Genomic DNA, 20,490 nt, shown 5'->3' on the forward strand with positions numbered 1-20,490 from the left:
GTGATAAGGAGACACACACATTATTTACAATAGTGTATTATATGCATTTATGGTGTAACCCTATCTTAACTGGGCTATTTCAGACCAACATATTCTGGGGGAAGGGGTCAATTAGACCCCTCCCCCCCTCAGATCTCGGCCGTTGATTACGCGATCGCCGCAAAAATTTGCACGCGCATAAAGCTAGCCGGACGTAAACGACAAGACTGTATAGTAAAATTTTCAGAACAATTAATAGCTCATATTCTTTTTATTAATTATGCAAATAAGCGTATAAAATTCGCCTTGTTTTTTGTGTGTATGTTTTTGCCTTTAACTCACTTTATATAACAAGTAGAATGCTAATTTTTGGTGAACATATGAATTTTTACATTTCTGACAAAAATCTACAAAAATTGCTGAAAATTTTTTTCCTATACATGTACATGTATGTATCTCATGTTTAAAAAATTCTTGTGTATTTCTATGTTTTTTCAAACCTTTGTTTTTTTCGATTAACTTTGTCGGGGAACCTTTTGCGATCATAAATAACATAAAATGAATTAATTCTAAACCAACAAAAGTAAAAATAATCATACATTTATAATGTTTGGTTGAAAAAAAAGAATGTTTATCCCGACTAAATGATAAAACTAAGAAATCACACGTTAATGGACACACTTTTGCATACTCATTTACAGCCACACACATGTTATTCTTATGTTTCGTACGCATAACAAACAGTTGATCGGAGAAAGCAAACTCAAATTTTCATTTCCCTGAGAAAATAATAAAATCAATAAAAAATGAAATCACTTTTTTAAAATAAAATCCCATAAGCTCTTGAAGGCCACACTCAGAAGGTTTGAAAGGAATGTACAAGGGAACGTCATTGTTCGGAAAATATGAACAATTGCAGCTGGTTCATTAGCATGTTATTATTACGTAAATAGATATATTTGTATTAATAAATCTTGCTCATTAGCATAGGGGCCTGCAGTGTAACTTTCTCTCTGTATATAGCGTGTTCAGTTACCATGACAGTCATCCCTTGTGTGCCCGAGTCTCTGAATGGGTGATCGTAAAAGTAGCACGACTCTGCTATAGTTACTCAATGTCTGTGATGCGGACCCGGGGTACGGACTATTGTAGTGCAGGCCTGGTGCGGACCAATGAAAGTCATGAGTAACTGAAAACGGTATTATACGTCCAGAAGATATTCATTTTGTTCATTAAATGTCAAGAGTTATTTGAGAAGCTCGCTGAATTCTGAAATAGATATCTTTAAGGTCATTAATTGTCATCATCTAATAAAATGGGAGCGCACTTGGGATTTCCCTTTGCACACCGTTCATATCCATCGGATGTGCGCTCGGTGTCCCACTTGCTGCATGAGAAGTTAATGTGTGATCTACATCTCCTTTGGTCGGATATGACAAGCTGTTCTGGAGATGAAGCACCTTAAGCTGGTCCAGTGGATGCAGCCTGTGGAGGATAAGGTGCAGCTGGGTATGTACCAGTGGCAGCGGTGGGATTGTAACCTGGTTGTAGAGGAGGAGTAGGATATACACCTGCTGGTGGAGGAGCCTGTCCAGAGTGGTAAGGATAGGGGTGTTGTGAAGGGTACGGGGTACAACCAGCTGCTGCAGGTGGTGGTACTTGTCCAGCCGAATATGGATTACTCTGCGGAGGGTATGGGGTATTACTAGCAGCAGGTGCAGGTGGAGACAACCCAGATGGGTCACAACTTGAAACAGGAGCCCCATCCGCATTGGTATGAATGTAGACAGGTACTTTCTGATCTTCAGATGATGCCATCGGAAATTGATTTGGACCTCCACCGTCAGCCCCAAGAGACACTGCATTGTATTGCTGTGGAGGTTTGGGCTTCTTCTTGCATCGTCTACTGCACGGTTTCTTGCACGCGATGTAACAACCGGCGCATAGTGTAATCGGAAGTAGTATAACTGCTAGAAGACTACCTGCAAACTCACCATTACTCATCTCTACTTTGGGTTTGCACGAGTCTGGAGAAAATGGATAAGCCAAAAACAAAATACAAATCATTTTTATTATCATTACAGAAACGTCACATCAAAGATAAACAAAAAAACAGAAGCCTTATATTAAATCTACAAATGATGAAATATCATATTCGCAAAAAAAAACAATTTTGCGACGGGTAAGTGAATTCAATATACTGACATCTTCAACTGATTCCATGCAAGAAAATTGTTTAAGGGTGAGTGTAAGTGTGTGTTTATGAATATCCAACTATTTCTAATGTGATCGGGCACCCGATCAAAATTAATTTCTATGTAAAATGGGAAAAAATGGAATAGCTACATTCACTGTGGAGGCTTTACCAAAACCTAAATGAGGCTTTGATAACATTCTTTATTTTCTACAACAACGTACACGCATATTAATAATCACCTAAATCCCGGGAACAGCAGATGCTGAGAGAGTCTTGTGACACGCTGCATTCTTCACTTGAATATGCGGTGTACAACTCATCGCAGGAAGGTATATCCTCCTCATCCCCAGTGCACTGGGCAATGTAAAGTCTACTGAGTGCACCAGACGGTGGGCCAAAGTAATCACTGTTATAGATGTAGGGTTGGGATGTATTGAATCCGAGTTGACGACATGCTACCACCGCTTCTTTTATCTGGAACCCAACAAGACAGAATGGTGTCCAACGAAGTCCAGAATACAGTTCAAGACGCCCTCTGCGGTGATCCAAGCCATCGGCTAATCTGAGTCCACCAGTTGGGAAGAACTCTATCGAAGAGAAGAATCAAGTTATAGATGAGATGGAGGGAAATGCAAGGGGGGGGGGGGGAGAAGTCGATAATCAGTAATATTGGTTTATTTTGTGTACGTATTACTCGTAACTTGATGATTCGGATTGACATCAAACGCAATGCAAAAAAAGTCCAGTTTCCAAATCTAAAGGCCTAGGATATTTTTACCAAATTTCTCAAAGTGAAAGAGAAAGATATATCACATTTGGTTTTTAAATAGTATGGACCTACTCATTAGATTTACCAGAACAAAGGACTATCACCAATGTATATATTTATTGACCCTGTACATTAATCTCAACGTTAGGAGGTTGATCGAGCAATAACTTAGCTTAAGGAAAATCGAGAATGTCTTATGTGCAACATGACATGAACAATGTAATATGGGTAATATGATATAGAACATACTATTGATCACGTTACCATAGTATGCATGTTAATTAATACATATATTTTCAAAACAAGGGGAAAAAATTAGGAAAGATATCGGCGGAAGAATTTAGATTAGTCCCAACCTCCTTTGCAAAAGATGGCAAAGTCTTCATCATGTGTGTAAAACGGCACAGGGTTCCAGTCGAAACTATTGCATTCAGTAAGTCTGTCTTCGCCTCCACGACAGATCATCCATGTCACCAGAACCTTCTCCGAGTCAGATGGTGTGAGGATTCTTTTATCCCGTACAAATTCGGCCTCTGTGAAAGGTAGACCAAGCTGTCGACATGCCACTCGAGAAGGAGATCCTCGTAAGTTTTTATTCGATATTGTCATCCATGTTGAGTTATAGTAGATCTCTAGACGTCCGTATAATGCCGTACCGTTAACTAGGCGCAAGTCGCCTTCACCTGTAAAAAAATAATAAAATGAAAATATCAGAGGGAATGTTGTGGCATGAAAATCATTCTACATTGTGTAGGCCTAAGGGCACCAATGAGAAATCCAAAAGAAAGGTACCTCTGGATAACCCGCCAATGTAATGACTATAGAAGATTAGAAACTGTTCCTTGCATTCGTGAAAACTTCCTCTTTTCACTAGTCAATGTTCTTGGAGAAGAAAAAAAAACACTAATTGCTAAAATTTATATTGTTGTCTTAATTTCGGTGACAATTACATCATCTGTTGCCAAAGAAAAATCCTTTTCATTGTAAGGAAAAAAGAACTTTCTGCCCTTTTCGATAAATCTTGGATCTGCAACTGATCGACAATGATTTAGCATCATGTGAAAAAAGAAGATGCTAGTTATACCATCATGACGTGGACAAATATTTATCATGGTATATATTTATCATCAGGAATTCCTAAATCAATAGAGTTTTGATCAATCGAACAGGAACTGTCAATAAGTACTATCTTCTATGATGGAGGTAATATACGAGTATGGGGTCCACAACTATGGTTGTTCCAGTATGAAGCCACAGGCGGTTACATTGAGGCTGACTAGAACGCAGCAAAAAATCCATGACATATGATTCAGTATACGAGCCCTGCAGTGGCGTTGGAAGGAGGCAAGGAAGAAAAAAACAATGCAATTGAAATGGAAGCTCTAGATGACATCAGAAGTGAGCAGAGGAGGTTTAAAGCCCTGTCTAAGGAATAGAGGCTTGGGAGGAAAAGGGAAAGGACGGGCTAAGCAACTACAGAAATTCTACGAAGACCCTTTTGCCTTCAATAAAGCTCTTTTCATCTCTGTGAAATCTGGTGAACTGACGGCCACTAGTAATAGAGGAGTTTCAAGACCATCTGAGAATCACCTACTATGACAGTACGAGGAACCCCTGCCTCCTATGGAAAACTTGGTACGTCGAACTTTTCCAGGCGAAAACTTTGACATTGACCCTCCACGCCTATCTGAGGTAGAATTTTCAAGAAGGCAAGGTCTGGCTCATCCCCAGGTCCTAACGGTGTGTTATATAAAGTATTTAAATACTGTACCAGCATCAGGAGGCTATTGTGGGACTCGATCTTGAGGGTACTGTGGATAAATAACGTGGTACAAAAGGAGTGGAACAAAGCTGAAGGAGTGTATATATACCGAAAGAAATGATGCTGAGACGATTGAATCATTCTGTCCAATATCTTTCCTTAATATTAACGGGATGATCATGATGGGAATCCTTGCTGAGTGTCTTTCCAAGTTCCTTCTTGTGAATGGATTTTTTGACACAGCTGTTCAGAAGGCAGGATTTTCAGGGGTTTTTGGGCTGCGATGAACACTCTGCAATGATATGGCACACGATCCAAGAGGCAAAGAGGAAGAGGATGGATATATCAGGTCTATGGCTGGACTCGGCCAATGCACACTGTTTATTGCCACACTCAATGATATGGTTTACCTTGGACTTCTTTTCTACATTCCTCAGAAACTTGGTGATTTACTAAAGTGTTACTTTCAGGATTTTAAGATGAGATTTTCCACCAAGGAACATACAACAGCCTCCCAGCGACTTGAGGTAGGCATCCCGATGGGGTGTGTTATTTAACCGATTTTATTAGTAATGGCAATGGAAGTCATAACTAGAGCTGCATGTTCCTGTTTTAGAGGTGTTGAGATCGAACCTGGACTCGAGCTGCCACCAATACGAGCTTTCATGGGTAATACTCAATCCATGCACAGCCAATACACAGAATGCTCTGGAGCGTCTAGATTAATTCGAAAAGCTGGTGCAGGATAAAGTTCAAACCTAAGAAGGAAAGGAAAGGTTGATAACAGGACCATTTTAATGTTGGTGGTGAGGCCATTCCATCGATATCGGATGACTCTTTTAAGAGCTTAGGTCGCTGGTTCACGAAGGAGCTATTTGACAAGAAATAGTTAAACTTGGTCCGAACGATGGCAGAGGATGGACTAACCCTAACCCTAACCCTTCCAAATAAACTCAGCTGTGGCGCCTAAAGGTCAGTCTCTTCCTAAGAATCATGTGGCCATTGATGATGTATGAGATTACAATGACGCATGTTGAGAGGATGGAGCAAAGAATCTCAGTGCACGTCTGGAAAGGGTTTGGCATCCCTCTTTGCTCAACGAACATAAGCTTTTACGGCATCTACCCCTGAGTGCACTTACAGAGGAATTTAAGGTTAAAAGGGTTCACATGTGTACTCAACCCTAAGGGACTCCTGCAACCAGCTTATTAAGGGGACTGTGCCAGACATTTGCATAGGACGCAAATGGAATGTCCAGCAAGAAAATTAGGAAATAGAGTCTCGGCTGAGGCACAAGGATATGGTTGGGCTTGTGCAAACCAATAGAGCAGGAATGTGTATGAATCCATTTCTTCCTCTCAAGGGCGGGAATAACCAACAGAAGGAAGTTGGTTTTGGACTTGGTGGAAATTGCTACAAGGTCCTCTGCCTGGATTTGGAACAGATATAAAGCCAACTTAGCAAACGAGCAACTGGAGGTGGCATCTCGTCCTGATGCTGCTGGCCCGCCTCCTGCCACATAGCCATATCGAGGATAATGGGCCGAAATGGCAGGCAGGAGGACCTCGACTGAGGATCCAGCTATTCTGGAGGACATTTCTCTGCACAAATTGTGATTGTATTATCCCAATGGATCCCTGATACCAGAGTTATATCTATGATATGGGGCCCAAAAAATATCACCTCTCCAGATATAATTTCGTGATTTGCTCATTTTACTGGATAATTAAAATTGAGCTGAATTTCATAGATTTAAATCTGAACATGCTAAATGATAATGTGAGCTAGCTGTTAGAAGTTATTCTAAACTTCTGTAATAGCCTCTGGTGATCCTCATACTAGGGGATGAAAACCCCGATGGAAGGCCAAGAGGATGTAGAACCATCTGCAAATGCCCGGTACAGTTTGATCATGCGCATATTAGAATTTTGTTCAAAACTTTCGTCCTCATAGCCTTGCCTTGTGTGTTTTTAATCTCCAATTTATATGATCGCACTTACTATCAGCTAAACTTCTTCCAAGAAATGCAGCGAGGCAGACGATTAATAGATGGAAACGAGGCGAAGATTCCATTTTCAACCTTCAATCAGTCGGCTTGAGATAGATGACTTCATGAATGCTGTAGGAATTGATAAATTTTTGCCGTTATAGATCAACCGTTGACTGTAAAAAATAAAAAAATTGTAAATGTATAATCACAGGTATTCTTACTTATCTGTCTATAATAAGCCTATATGAATGAAGTAAAAGAAAAATGAATGAGGACGACTGCGCTGTTTAAGTTTTTAATTTTTTTAAACAACGCAAAAAGATACAACGCAGTCAAACAATCGAATATTCTTCAAGAACTAAAAAGAGGCAGCATCGGAGAGGCTTAGAGGAGTGTATTTATCAATTTAGTAATAGCAAAATATGATTCTCTTTATATATTTTGTCTAACCCAAGACATAAAAATGTAGTCTGGATGACACAAACTCTCCAGTAAATGTATGGTTTCAATACAGTGGCGGCAAAGCCTAGCTATACACACACTACACACACACACACACACACATTTTATATTATTGTTCGGAATTTTGGATAATACAATATTTCAGTATTTACGAATTTGACAATTAGGACCCCCTTGCTTGAACCTTAAAATGTTAAAGTAATAAAATTACGTGTGTGTAGGGAGGAATGAAACTTTGTTTCACATGACAATGACGAGAAAATCAAAATATTTTTTTGTCATATGATAAAATACAAAAGAAATAGTGAGTGGATGATGTCATCGGTCCCTTCATTTCCATATCGAACAGGATGTGCATTAAATAATTGTTTTGAAAAATTAATCGAAACTTTAAAATGTTATTACTTTCTTATTTTACATCCGATTTTGATGAATTTTTTCAGTGTTATGCTTGTTTGATTTTTCTCTTTCTATTTGTTGGGGTGGACTTGTCCTTCAAACGTCTGCCATCATCGTAAGGATGCCCCAAATCCGGTGAAAGATCAAAATCAGCTGTAATATCCTTACTGAAATCGGAAAAGATCAGAATCCCACGGTGTGTACACACTGTTAAATTTGATCGAACCTTATTGTGAATCACTTGTATGGGATGCAAGCCCCTGTAACTCAGTTTCAATACGTATAGAGGCAACATTACAAAGCTATACAGTGCGTATCAAAAAAAAGTTTACACTTAGAAAAAATCCTGTAAAATTATATATTTGTAAAATCCTGATAATTTTTCCACATTTTAACATTGGTACAGATCCATTTAAGCAAATGATGATGTAACTTCCAAAAAATATTTCCGCTTGAGTGAGCACCACTTACTTTTGAAAAGTTAGTGAAAAATGATTTGCGCAGAACTTTGAAATAGTTATGTGAATAAAAGTAGACCTTAATCATGAAGAACACGTATAATTCTGCTAGTAAATTGATTTGAAGATATGTTTTACCTTTTTAAATTTGTTTCCTTGCCCAAAACACTTCGAAGAGTGCATTGCGCCCCACCCCACTCTCTCACACACCGAGGCCATCGTGACGATATTGCTTTACACTGAGCTGTGATTTACATGAAATGGCTTGGGCTTGATTTTCGTTTTGTTAATCATTCTCAAGCTTGGGAAAAGTGTAGAGAAACAAGTATGAAATGAAATGTAAACCCACTTTCAATGATAAAAACTTAGTGGGAAAAATGCTGGATGTCTGATATAAACTTTTGTTCAGATTCAGTTATGTCCTCAGATCCAGCTGACACAAAAAGGGTAAAAGGTTGTGCTTACTGAGTGTTGAAATTTCAATTTGGATGGCAAAATTGTTACAAATTGCTTGAATGTATCCGTTTTATTTCAATTGACTAAAAGTGGAAGGGAAATGTATGAGAAATGTTTCGCAGAGTAAGTTTGATTTCGCCATTTCCCCTTGACACAGCGTGCAAACAAACATTTCTGCGCAAACAGATTTCTGCGAGCTTTACAAAAATGGACAGCGCTCACTCAAGTGTACTCAAGTGTAACATTCTGTCAAAACTTTTATTTTCATTGGATAGATGAGACCCAAATCCAAGATTATATGTGAAAAAATTACCCACATGTTGCATATATTTTAATTCCCAGGGCTTTTTCAAAGTGTAAACTTTTTTTTGATACGCACCGTAGTATAAAAGAGTGATGGAAGACAGTTATACAAAATATCGAAGGTGACAACGAAATAGTGACACAAATTAGAATAAAGGGTAGTAGTAATAATACAAAAATTAAAAAGATAATATGGTTACAATAACTGTGATAATGAGTGAGAAACAGAGAGGAAAATGAAGGAAGAGAGGAGGGTGCAGGTACAATTGGAGGTGCAAAGAGGAGCATGATATGGCAGGTGTGGGAACAGGTCGGTAGCTAGGCATATATTAACAGTGGGAATGATATTTTCGCATAACCCACCATATGAGCGCACTGTGTGACAGACATTGTTCTAATTTACACTAAATACATATCTGCATATATATATATCCACACGGGAAAATTATTCTGTACATGAAAATCTATTTACGTCATATACTGAAATACAAGATGAATAGGTAACTTACCTGCTAAGCGGAGAGTCAACCCATGTCCGCTATTGCAAGCCCTATAAACGCTATCACTATCCTATTATACATGTATACATATTTCCAGATATCCATTGATACATAGGTACATGATCATCATCATTACACACCGTGATCAAACATCATGATATGCCCATCTCAACTTTATGCGCGATGGGTTCCCATGAACATGATGAAGGCTGCATATATACAAGCAGAACTAATGAATCATGGAGCTACTGATCCGATCATAGATGAACGAGCGATGCCTTGACATAATTTATCACAAGCAGCCCTGGCGCCGTTCAGTTCATTATAATAATTGTCTGTTTCCAGTCTCTTCTCCTGTGGATCCATTATCTCCTTTTTTTGTTCATCTTCTACCCATCAGTCTCTATCTTCTGCCTATATACAGCGAATGATTTCTCCTAGGGAATTACCGTAAATCTGATGAAATATTCATGTGTTCCTGTCTCTTCGTTGCGCTTCGTTGGTACAGACACGATTTCGTTTTTCTTCAGGGCAATGATTTGCACTTATAGGTATAAAGGTGATTAACATGATGTAGGAGGATATGGTGAGAACCTGGGGTGAGAACATTGAGCTACTCCATTGTGAGAAGGAGGAGCAGAAGAAGAGGGAGAGGATGGGGGATGAAGAGGGGATAAGGCCCGGAAAAAGGAGCAGGCGCGGTTCTAGACTAGGGCTTCTGCCATGGGGACTTGAGATATTTTTGACATTTGTTTATATCATTCAATAGTTAGTAAGCTATTATCAAGGATCATACTCGGTAAGGACTACATCAGGAGAACCACGTGCCATACCTGATTGTGGATATTTTGGTATTTAGGTTGGTGGCTAGCTAGTTGGCAATCTTTTACGCGTGCGTCAAGACTAAGAACACAAGCAATGGTCTGGTGAGGGGATGCATCGCATTCGAAAACTATTTTATCGCCTGCTCATAAGGCCTGGTCCTAATGGCCGGCGGATACCAAACGTTTTCATAATACAGCGAACTAGCAAAATTTTGCAGGTGGCTCCATCCGTTTTCATCCGCTTCAGAAAAGGAAAAAAATAGCGAAAATTTGCGGAAACATAACGGAAAATAACGACGTGGCCCGTGGGTAAGTAGCGCGGATGTTAAACGGATGTTCATCGGAAAACTAGCGGATAAAAACGGATAGAAGTGGATGACAGCTCCGGAGAGGTTACGTTACCACATAGAGATGTATCTCTATGGGTTACCGATGGTTTTGAATACTTCATTTACGAGATATACGATTACATCCTTTCTATTTTGCTACTAACGGTATCTACGTTCCATGTATTTTATCTTTCCTCCCTCTTTCCTCTGTTCAGCTGCAGTGGATGTGAGTTGCGAGGACGTCCAGCCAGGATGCCTAGAGAATACAGCAGACGTGTAACGGGTGATAACAGACACGGAACTTTTTCTTGCTCGTGATATGCTGCGGAGTTACATCGTACACGGCGGAAAGTTCATTTGTTCTCACGGCCTGGTCCCACTAGCGGACACAAAACGTATTCATAACGGATACAGCGGACAAGCAGAATCTTTGGGTCGCTCCAGACAATGGACAAAATGGGCGAACAATGAAATCACAGTGGAAGGCGGTGGAAGGCGCGCCGTCCACTGTGATTTCATTGTTCGCGGCGGATGCTCGATGGACATAGAGCGTGATGAAACACGTACGCGAAGAGTACACAACGGATGCATAGCGTTTTAAAACGGATGGCAAGATTTTTTTTTCTGTTTTACATCCTCTTTGCATCCTTGAGTGCAGTGGGACCGAAACTTTACTAAGATTCCGAATGGAAGTGAAAATGCTGCTGCTCACAACTTCTTGTAACTATATACGGCGTACTGTAGGATATAGGTGCTAGGTAGGCTACCTCCTGGATATAAAGAACGTTATAGTTCATTGTTAAAACTAACTAGGATTTTTTCCTTCCCCCACTTTCGATCCCTCCAAGTCTCTCCTCCTATTTCTATATATTTCAAAAGCTCGCACACTCTTTTAGTAAATTCAATTAAGTATTGCTTTTTTCTAATCAAATTATTTCTCAAAGTATTTGCTTCAATCAAAACGAATGCCCATGGGGATTTTCAGTGGTAAAATAGCAGAAAAAAATATCATTTATGATACGCTCCCCTAAATAATATATAAAATAGTTTTAAAAAAGGGGGCTGGCGAGTTACGTTTTCTTTTTTTTAACGAAGGCGTGATAGAAAAATCATTATTACACAAATGCCAGAATTGATTTTTTAATTTCAATGAAAAAAATAATGAAAGAGAAGACTGAGTAATATTTCATTTCAGTGTTATGATATCGACAATTCAGTATAGAATAATAATGATAATAATACAAGTTCATATATATTTCATATAGTTGCCTTATCAAGGCGCACTGTTATCATTCTACAGCTGCTGTTTTTAGCCATTGGTACATTTAAGAAACAATCTCTACCCGTTTTTATTTCTCATTAATTATATTGATATAGTAACAATCACATTATACTGAAATTCAATGAATTAATTGCATGTGACTTTTAAAATCAGTATTCAATTTCAATCATTATATTCAGTTTTTTTCATATTTTTCCAGCTGATTGTGTCCAATTTTTCATTTTCGAATTTTTCAATTTTTCATTTTCGAATTTTTCAATTTTTATATACAAGTCATGATTATTTTCATTCAATAATACATAAAATTGAAAAAAATATATATACATTCATCGACAGTGATACTCTATAACAGAGCACCTGCATCAACTGTGAAGACTAGTGATTATGTATAAGCATGGTAAGTAAAGTTCAAATTGAACAGAGAGAAAAGAGCCTCAGAATTTATTAAAAAAACAAATATTTGTAACCATTGTAATTATGTCATAATATGCATTGATATAGCTAAAATCGTCATTAGAATTTATTGCAGTATGATGGCATTCTCTTTAATTTGTTATCCAATATCAGGGTCAGATGTACATTGTAGTAAATGGATTCAATCGTAGAAAAATGTTCTACGATCATTGCTAAGCTTTGTGTTACGGGCCCCAGACTGACCCGAGACTGACTTTTTTTTAAAAACAGATCACCTGTGGGCATGAGCTTCTCAGCGTGAATTTTGTGCCGTCGTCTGTACGTGTCGTGGTTAATGACAGCTCTTTTTTCTTTTTGCAATCGCAACGGGGATAGACTCTAGACCATAGTATATGCATTGAAAAATGTCCGTCAAATACAATGAAGAACTGAGAGGTCTTTGTCGAAAATTGGTGAACCGGGACAGCAGGGTTCCGTAACACAAAAGGTTTGTGATGGATTGCAAACATGAAAGAACCGCACTGATTGGTCCCTGGTCAGTATTTTAAACCAAATGCGCGTGTAACATTGATATTGATTGGTGAGTTCATTTAGCGATTGATCGCTAATCTTTGTGTTACGGAGCCCTGGGGGCCGTTTCATAAAGCTGTCCGTAAGTTAAGAGCGACTTTAAGAACGACTGGTGAACCTTTCATACGCGCTAAACCATCACCAATAATATACTATTTGCCACTATAGAAAGGATCAGCAGTCGTTCTTAAAGTCGCTCTTAACTTACGAACAGCTTTATGAAACACCCACCAGATCCCAAGATTCAGAGCTGACGAAGAATTGGAAATATGTCGTTTACACAGACTCACGGACGAAACTGCTGTTTTGATTCACCGATTTTCGACAAAGACTGCTTTGTGATAAAGGCTTTTTGACATCAGTTTCTATACGTTCCAGAAAGCGTCTGTGTAGTGTTGCGAAAACTCCCTGATATGATGTTTATCAAGACAAAGTAATAAAACTTACAAATTGCACATCAATAGACACAGTTCTCACACTCAAATATCTGACGGGTCTCGCCATAACAAACAGTGGGTGCCTCGGATAAGGTATACTCACAATTTCATTTCCCTGAGTTAGCAGTAAAAATAAATTCATCTCTCTTGATCGAAATCCCATTAGCTTTTGAATAACAGCTTCGGGAGGTTTGAAGAGAATAAATCTGTAAACATCATTGTCATGAACATTTGCCCATTCTATGTGCAGTAAAAGTGTACAACCTGCCGATTTGCACCTTACATCAAAACAATGATGTTCAGTGATGCATGGTCTTGGAAATCCAATCCAGGATTACTTAAAACATTGATGATATGCCTAATTTCAAACGAAACTCATCGAAACTTTCAAACAAAAATATGAAAGTTGTGTTCGCCTATTGTTACTGATACAACGTTGTGATAATAACATGTCCAGATACATATTTTGTTTCTTTAGTGTTAAAAATTATTTACACCGATGCTAAAATAGATCTCAGTATGGTCATCACCATCATTTAATAAGGTGGAGGCGCACTCGGAATTTCCCCTTGCCCACTGTTCAAATCCATTGGAGGTGTGCACAGTGTTCCACTGGCTGTATGAGAGGGTAAAGAATGATTTACACCTCCTTTGGTCGGATACGGCTGTTCTGCAGATGAAGAACCATTAGCTGGCCCTGTGGGTGCAGCCGGGGCAGAATAAGGTGGAGGTGGATACGTATCGGTGGCAGCGGTGGGATTGTAACCTGGTTGTAGAGGAGGTGGTGCAGGATATGCACCTGCTGTTGGAGGATCCTGTCCAGAGGGATACGGATTGGTCTGCAGAGGGTATGGGGTATTACCGGCAACAGGTGCAGGGGGAGACGACGCAGGTGGGTCACCACTTGTAGCAGGTGTCCCATCAGCTTTGGTATGAATGTATACAGGTAGTTTCTGATCTGTGGATGATGCCACTTCTGGGTATTGATTTTGACCTCCACTCGCAACCGTGAGGGACACTGCATTGTAATGCTGATGAGGTTTGGGCTTCTTCTTACATCTACAGCATGGTTTCTTGCACGTGATGCAAAAACCAGCGCATAACGCCATTGAAAATAGTACAAGTGCTATAAGACTGCCTGCTATCTCGCCCGGGGTCTCGCCATCACCCACCTCTACTGGATCGGGGTTGCACGAATCTGGGCAAAAAGTGAATAAGTAAAACACAAATGCATAATTATTTTGATTATCATTACAAAACATCACACCAAACATAAAAAAAAAAATGAATAAGCAGAAGCCTTATATTACATCTATAAATGATAAACGATCATATGCACTTATGTTAGGTATATATGCATTAACATGTATTCAATCGAAAATAAAATGAAATATGATAAACTGTTGAGGTCGTTAGTTCAATTTGACCAACCATAATTTATATGGGACCATTTTTTCTCTATATTTACCTTTTTACAATCATTGCACATTTTAGAAGACGGGTAAATTAAGTGAATTCAATATGCTTACATTTTTAACTTATTCCATGCAATAAAAGTACGCGAGAGTGAGTGTATGTGTGTATTTAAGAATATTCAAATATTTCTATTTTGCACCGCACACGATCAAAATAAATTTCTGTGTAAATGGAAAATGTACCCATTAAAAGGCATTTCATAATCCTTGACATCGCAACTCTTTTATAGGGCGTATATTCATATTATGTAGATGAATTGCATAGCTAAATCCATCGGAAGGGGGGAGGGGTATACCAAAACCTAAAATAGGCTTTGATATCATTCCTTATTTCCTATAACAACGTTCACGTTAATTACCTGGTTCCTGGGAGCAGCAGATGCTGACAGAGCCTTCTGTCACGCTACATTCTTCTGGATATGCAATGTACAACTCATCGCAGGAAGGAATATCCTCCTCATCCCCAGTGCACTGGGCAATGTAAAGACTGCTACTGTAGGGACCAGACGGTGGGCCAAAGTAGTCATCGTTATAGATGTAAGGTTGGGATGTATTGAATCCTAGTTGACGACATGCCACCACCGCTTCTGGTCCCTGGAATCCAGCACGGCAGAGTGGTGTCCAACGAAGCCCAGAATACAGTTCAAGGCGCCCTCTACGGTGATCCGAACCATCGGCTAATCTGAGCACACCAGTTGGGATGAACTCTATCGAAGAGAACAATCAAGTTGTGAAAGGAGATGGAGGGAAATACAGAGGAGGAAGAGAGAGAGAGAGAGAGGGGGGAGTTGATGATCAGCAAATTGATTTTCTACGCGCGTAAAATCTAAAGAATCGAGTTGATATCAAACGCACCTTTAAATGCAAAAAGTCGATCCAGTTACCAAATCGAATAGCCCGGGTCGAAAAGGCCTAAAAAATACATTGATCAAATTTCTCAAACTGAAAAAGAAAGATGTATTATAATGTTTTATAATAGGATACTCATTATAATGATTAGAATATAGAACTTCATCCTTAATACATACATGTATTTATCATGACCCTGTGCCATGTACATTGATCAAATTATCACAAGGCATGGTGCCCAAAATAGTATTATGGTAACTTTGCCATCTGATTGTAACTAACATGGCAACAGAGGTTAACAGTCAATCATAATCAAGGATTACAGGGAAGTTATCATTGAATGGCAAAGTTACTATAATACTATCAACGGACCCCGATCGAGCAACATCTTTTTGTTCCTCTACCAGATTTTAGCTGAAGGAAAATTGAAAATATCATGATGCAGTGTGCATAAAGTTGACAGCCCATCCTCTAGATCACGGCATCATTATGCACTAAAATATGTCAATAAATACATCAAAATAAGAGGAACATTAGAAAGATATATCAGCGGAAGAAGTGTAAGGAAATTAGCCCAACCTCCTTTGCAAAGGATGGCCAGGTCTTCATCGTGTGTGTGAAACGGAACAGGGTTCCAGCCGAACCTATCGCATTCAGTAAGTCTGTCTTCGTCTCCTTGACAGACCATCCACGTCACCAGAACCTTCTCCGAGTCAGATGGTGTGAGGTTTCTTTTATCTCGTACAAAGTCTGCCTCCGTGAAGGGTAGACCGAGCTGTCGACATGCCACTCGAGAAGAAAACCCTCTCAATGTTTTATTCGATATTGTCATCCATGTTGAGTTGTAGTAGATCTCTAGACGTCCGGAATATGTACCGTTAACTAGCCGCAAATCCCCTTCACCTGCAAATATATATTTGATATCAAATTAATTAGGAATTAATGAATTTTTTGCAAATATACCAGAAATGAATGGATAAGTGGCAGAATAAATTATGCATTCATTTATTCAATCCATTAATTCAGAATTCACAATATTGAATTCGGTTTAATATTGACTTTTCGTTTAATGGTACTGATAAAAACATAAAAAAAAGAATATGTAAGACTCACGCTAATGCTGATGGGTGCCCGAGGGGGGGGGAGTCAAATATATTGCCGTACACATGTGTGACCGGAAAAAACGCTTTTAAACATTGTTAAATGGGGTTTTTATTCAGTTTTGGACGCGGGCCGCGCGTGCACTCGTTAAGGCTTAAAAAAACCCCCACCGATTTAAAAAAAAGTGGTTTTGAAAGACTCAGCTGGTCAGTGGTCAATCGCGGGGTGAAAAGTATTTAGGGTATGTATTTTCCCCCAAAGTTTTTTCACCGGGGTCATATTCTGGCGACAACTTGTTTAGGGGCCAAAATGTGTAAATAAAGCCCGCGAAAACTCTTTAGGGGGGTATTTTGCATAAATTTGACTGCCCCCCCGGATGGGTGATTATTCACAACTCTAGAGATTAAAAATAGATGCTTAAAGATAGCATATGTTACAAGCCCAAAATTTGGATTCAAATTTAAGTCTACGATTTGAGCTCAAATACTTCAACAAAGAAATCTTAAGATTGGGGTGGCTTTTTATATAAGCTTCGTTTGTCTTTCTGCTGAATTTCCTGACAATAGCATAGACCCATATTACTGCTTTACTCATTTTTAATTCTAATTGAATACTTAGCATGATTTGCAAAATAACATTGACCTGAATTGAAATGAGATTTAAATCTACACATGCTAAATGGGAAATTGAGGTAGTTGTTAGAAGTTATTTTAAAATAGTCCCTGGCTATTTAAGTACCAGGAGATCGAAAAAAAAACCGACAGAAGATAAAGAGGATGAAGATCCACCCGAGCATGCAATTAAGGTCTAGTCTGATTAATGGCGCTCAAATCTGAATTTCTTTGAAACCTTTCGACCTTGTAGCCTTGCGTTGTGTTTCAGAAATCTCCATTTAATATGATCACACAAAGCTTACCTTGAGCCAAAATTCTTTCAATGAATACAGCGAGACAGACGATAAAAAGATGGAAATAATGCGTAGATTCCATTTTCAACCTTCGATCAGTCGACTTGAGAGTGATGACTTCATCAATATTAAAGGGGTTAATCAGCTCTTGCTGTGACAAATCAAGCATTGACCATGTTGACTGTAAGTGTAAAAAATAAAACAGTTCAATTGCACCACGACAACCTAAATTCAAATAGTCTTACTTGTCTGCTTATAATTGTATGAATAGCTAAAAGGAGAATGTTTAAAGCTTCAATCAATACATACAATCCGGCCAGATAATCGAACTTTCATCCAATAACTAGATCGAGGCAGCATTAGAGGGTTAGATGAGTTTATTTCTAAATTCAGTAATAACAATCAAAATATGATTCCCCTTATGCATCTTGTCTAATCCGAGAGCCTCAGATATTTGTTTCCATTTTTATCATAGTGTTTACTGATACGATTGTTGAGCATGAACAGTGAATTAGAATTTCTTTCTCAATTTCAAGTCTCTTTTATCTTCTTTACTTCACGTCTGTCTTCATAAATCTTATATGATTAAGAATTCTATTTGTAGATTTTAATGCAGTACCACAAACTCACCCTTTATATCTTTAGGTCTGTCCAAAACATTTTAAGTAGATTTCCCAGTTACAATGATTGACATAAAAATCTAACTTATTTGCTATAGATTTTGAAAATTACAAACTACCTTTCTGCTCGGTTGGTACTGAGTTTATCAATTTACAATATGTTCATAGTATTGTGCCTATGCCCGTTGTAGACAACATTGAGGTTTATTTTCAATAAGAGCAGCATATCTATAATGCTTTGTATTAACACTAATTGTTAATATTGATAGATTGAATGCAAGATATCACTCTTTAGAAATTCACTTATATAATGCTTATCAACGTTAGTTGCAATAATATCTGGGGTCCGTTGCGCAAAGAGTTGCGTTTAAACGCAAGTCAAAAAATCAATCGCAACTCCAAAATGCGCCCTGTTGATTGGTTGAAAATCAAGTTGTGCATGATTTTTTAGAGTTGCGATTGATTGCAACTCTTTGTGCAACGGGCCCCTGATCAGAGTGTTCTTTCATTTTTACTAATGCTATGTTGGCCTCACATACTAGTGTTTGTGACTTGCTGGACACCAGTCTGACATAATAATGTACCAATTTTGTAATATCATTTTAGAGATTAAAAAATACATACCGTATCCCGTACGAAATTCGAAGTAAATAGGGTCTATTAAATTACATGACCTAACTATATCAGTCATATCAATTTTGGTCACCAAATTAAACTGCCATAATTTGACTTATATGACCAAATATGCTACTGCATGTGATATCGTGTCGTATGAATATATTGTGGGCCTACACCGATTTGCTCAGTAGGCTATAGTAATTTCATAAACTTGTAGTCTGAATGGCACGAACTCTCCAGTTATACGGTTCCAACACAATATGGCAAGCCTATATATACAGACATTGAATTCATGCATGTCATGTCTTGAGAGTTATGGTGAATATAATAATTTTCCAGTCCAACTGTTTGGACATATCCCCTCTCTATATATCTTTGTATCCCTATTCCTGGATCTCCGCATCTCTAATTTTCTCCCTTCTTTACCTTAAAATTGTCTGCCTCCATAACGTCTGCTGCATGTCAACGTTAGCATGGTAATTCCGGTAAAAATTAAAACCAGCTGTCATTATATAGCTAGAGTAGTGCTGCCAGATTAAAGTTGATTTATACTATACATATCTGCATATGTTATAAGTATGTCCACCCGGGAAAGTCGTATTCTGTACATTTATATCCAGATATACATGCATAATCTATTGTGTCTATGTTATACTGAAATATAAGATCAATTATGAGATATCTTACCTGCTAGAATCAGAACCCGTGACCGCTATTGACTTGCAAGCACTAAAAACGCCACCAATCCTTAGAACTCTACATGTATACATATATATAGGTATATACATATAAGCATATAGGTATAACATCATCATCACACACCGTGATCGCATATCTGCTGCTCAACTATATACGCAATGGGTTCCCACGAAGGCCGCATACAGGCAGAACGAATGAATCATAGATGAACGGACGAAGCCTTGACCTTATTTATCACACGCAGCCCTCATTATAATAATTCTCTGCTTCCCGCCTCTTCTCCTGCGGATCTACTCTTCTTTTTTTTCTTCATCTTCTATCCTACCCACCAGCCTCTATCGTCTGCCTATTATTATATGCGAATGGTTGCTCCTGGAATTATCATAAGCCGAATTAAATATTCATGTTTTCTTGTCTCTTTGTTAATAGAAAACACGGCCATGACGGCGGAATCAGAATTTGCAAGAATAGCTGAAGGATCGAGTTTGTGGATAAGCGTGAGGCCGGACAAGCAGCGGAAGAGGAAAAGGAAGAAAAGGAGGAGGAGTAAGAAGAAGAGGGGAAGAGAGGGAGGAGGTAAAGAGAATCGAGAGAGGGGAGGGGGGGGGTCGGGGAGATGAAAAGGGTAAAAGGCATAAAGACTTGAAACACGGAACCTAATCATTCGTCAGCCCCCCTCTCTCCCCATAATCTCTCTCTCTCTTTCTTACATCTTCCCCCTCTCTTAGACACATTCACATACACATACACACGCACACCCACGCCCCCACACACACCATCCCTAACGCACAAATCCATACCTTTTTTATATAAAATCCAATGAATCAGATTAAGTTGATTTTTTGTTCTCTGTATGGCGGGTTTACAAGACAGAACTGATAGTCTATGGTAATAATATACAGTATACACTAACTCGACATCTTCCTTAGATTTTCAACATTTTTTCCCAACAATTTTTAACTTGACATCACTTGCTATGATGCAGTTATGTTGATGTATCCAATAAATATATGTCGGCCCCAAATGTTAGGATGTAATATATTCAAACACACATTAAAATAACCGCTATCAAAAGCAAATGTATTTATTC

General features: G+C 38.6%; 2 protein-coding genes across 3 annotated transcripts; both read right to left on the reverse strand.

The window, feature by feature from the left end:
- Positions 1-439: 439 nt before the first annotated feature.
- On the reverse strand, positions 440-9,619 carry LOC121408323 (soluble scavenger receptor cysteine-rich domain-containing protein SSC5D-like). Of its 2 annotated transcripts, none has more exons than XM_041599747.1 (5): positions 9,285-9,619; positions 6,708-6,826; positions 3,302-3,628; positions 2,416-2,763; positions 440-2,006 (listed from the first exon to the last, which is right to left on the reverse strand). In XM_041599747.1, exons 2-5 carry the CDS (start codon positions 6,778-6,780, stop codon positions 1,441-1,443), a joined length of 1,314 nt encoding a protein of 437 aa, XP_041455681.1. In that variant the 5' UTR covers positions 6,781-6,826; positions 9,285-9,619; the 3' UTR covers positions 440-1,440. The 2 variants fall into 2 exon arrangements, with proteins under 2 accessions (XP_041455681.1, XP_041455682.1); XM_041599748.1 differs by having other exon boundaries at positions 6,708-6,870.
- A 3,149-nt stretch (positions 9,620-12,768) lies between these two features.
- Positions 12,769-19,604, reverse strand: LOC121409508 (scavenger receptor cysteine-rich type 1 protein M130-like). Its single transcript, XM_041601426.1, has 5 exons — positions 19,389-19,604; positions 17,473-17,644; positions 16,035-16,358; positions 14,966-15,313; positions 12,769-14,329 (listed from the first exon to the last, which is right to left on the reverse strand). Exons 2-5 carry the CDS (start codon positions 17,630-17,632, stop codon positions 13,668-13,670), a joined length of 1,494 nt encoding a protein of 497 aa, XP_041457360.1. The 5' UTR covers positions 17,633-17,644; positions 19,389-19,604; the 3' UTR covers positions 12,769-13,667.
- Positions 19,605-20,490: the final 886 nt, after the last annotated feature.

The sequence above is a fragment of the Lytechinus variegatus genome, chromosome 2, assembly GCF_018143015.1.
Source record: "Lytechinus variegatus isolate NC3 chromosome 2, Lvar_3.0, whole genome shotgun sequence".
In the NCBI taxonomy this organism is placed as follows: domain Eukaryota; kingdom Metazoa; phylum Echinodermata; class Echinoidea; order Temnopleuroida; family Toxopneustidae; genus Lytechinus; species Lytechinus variegatus.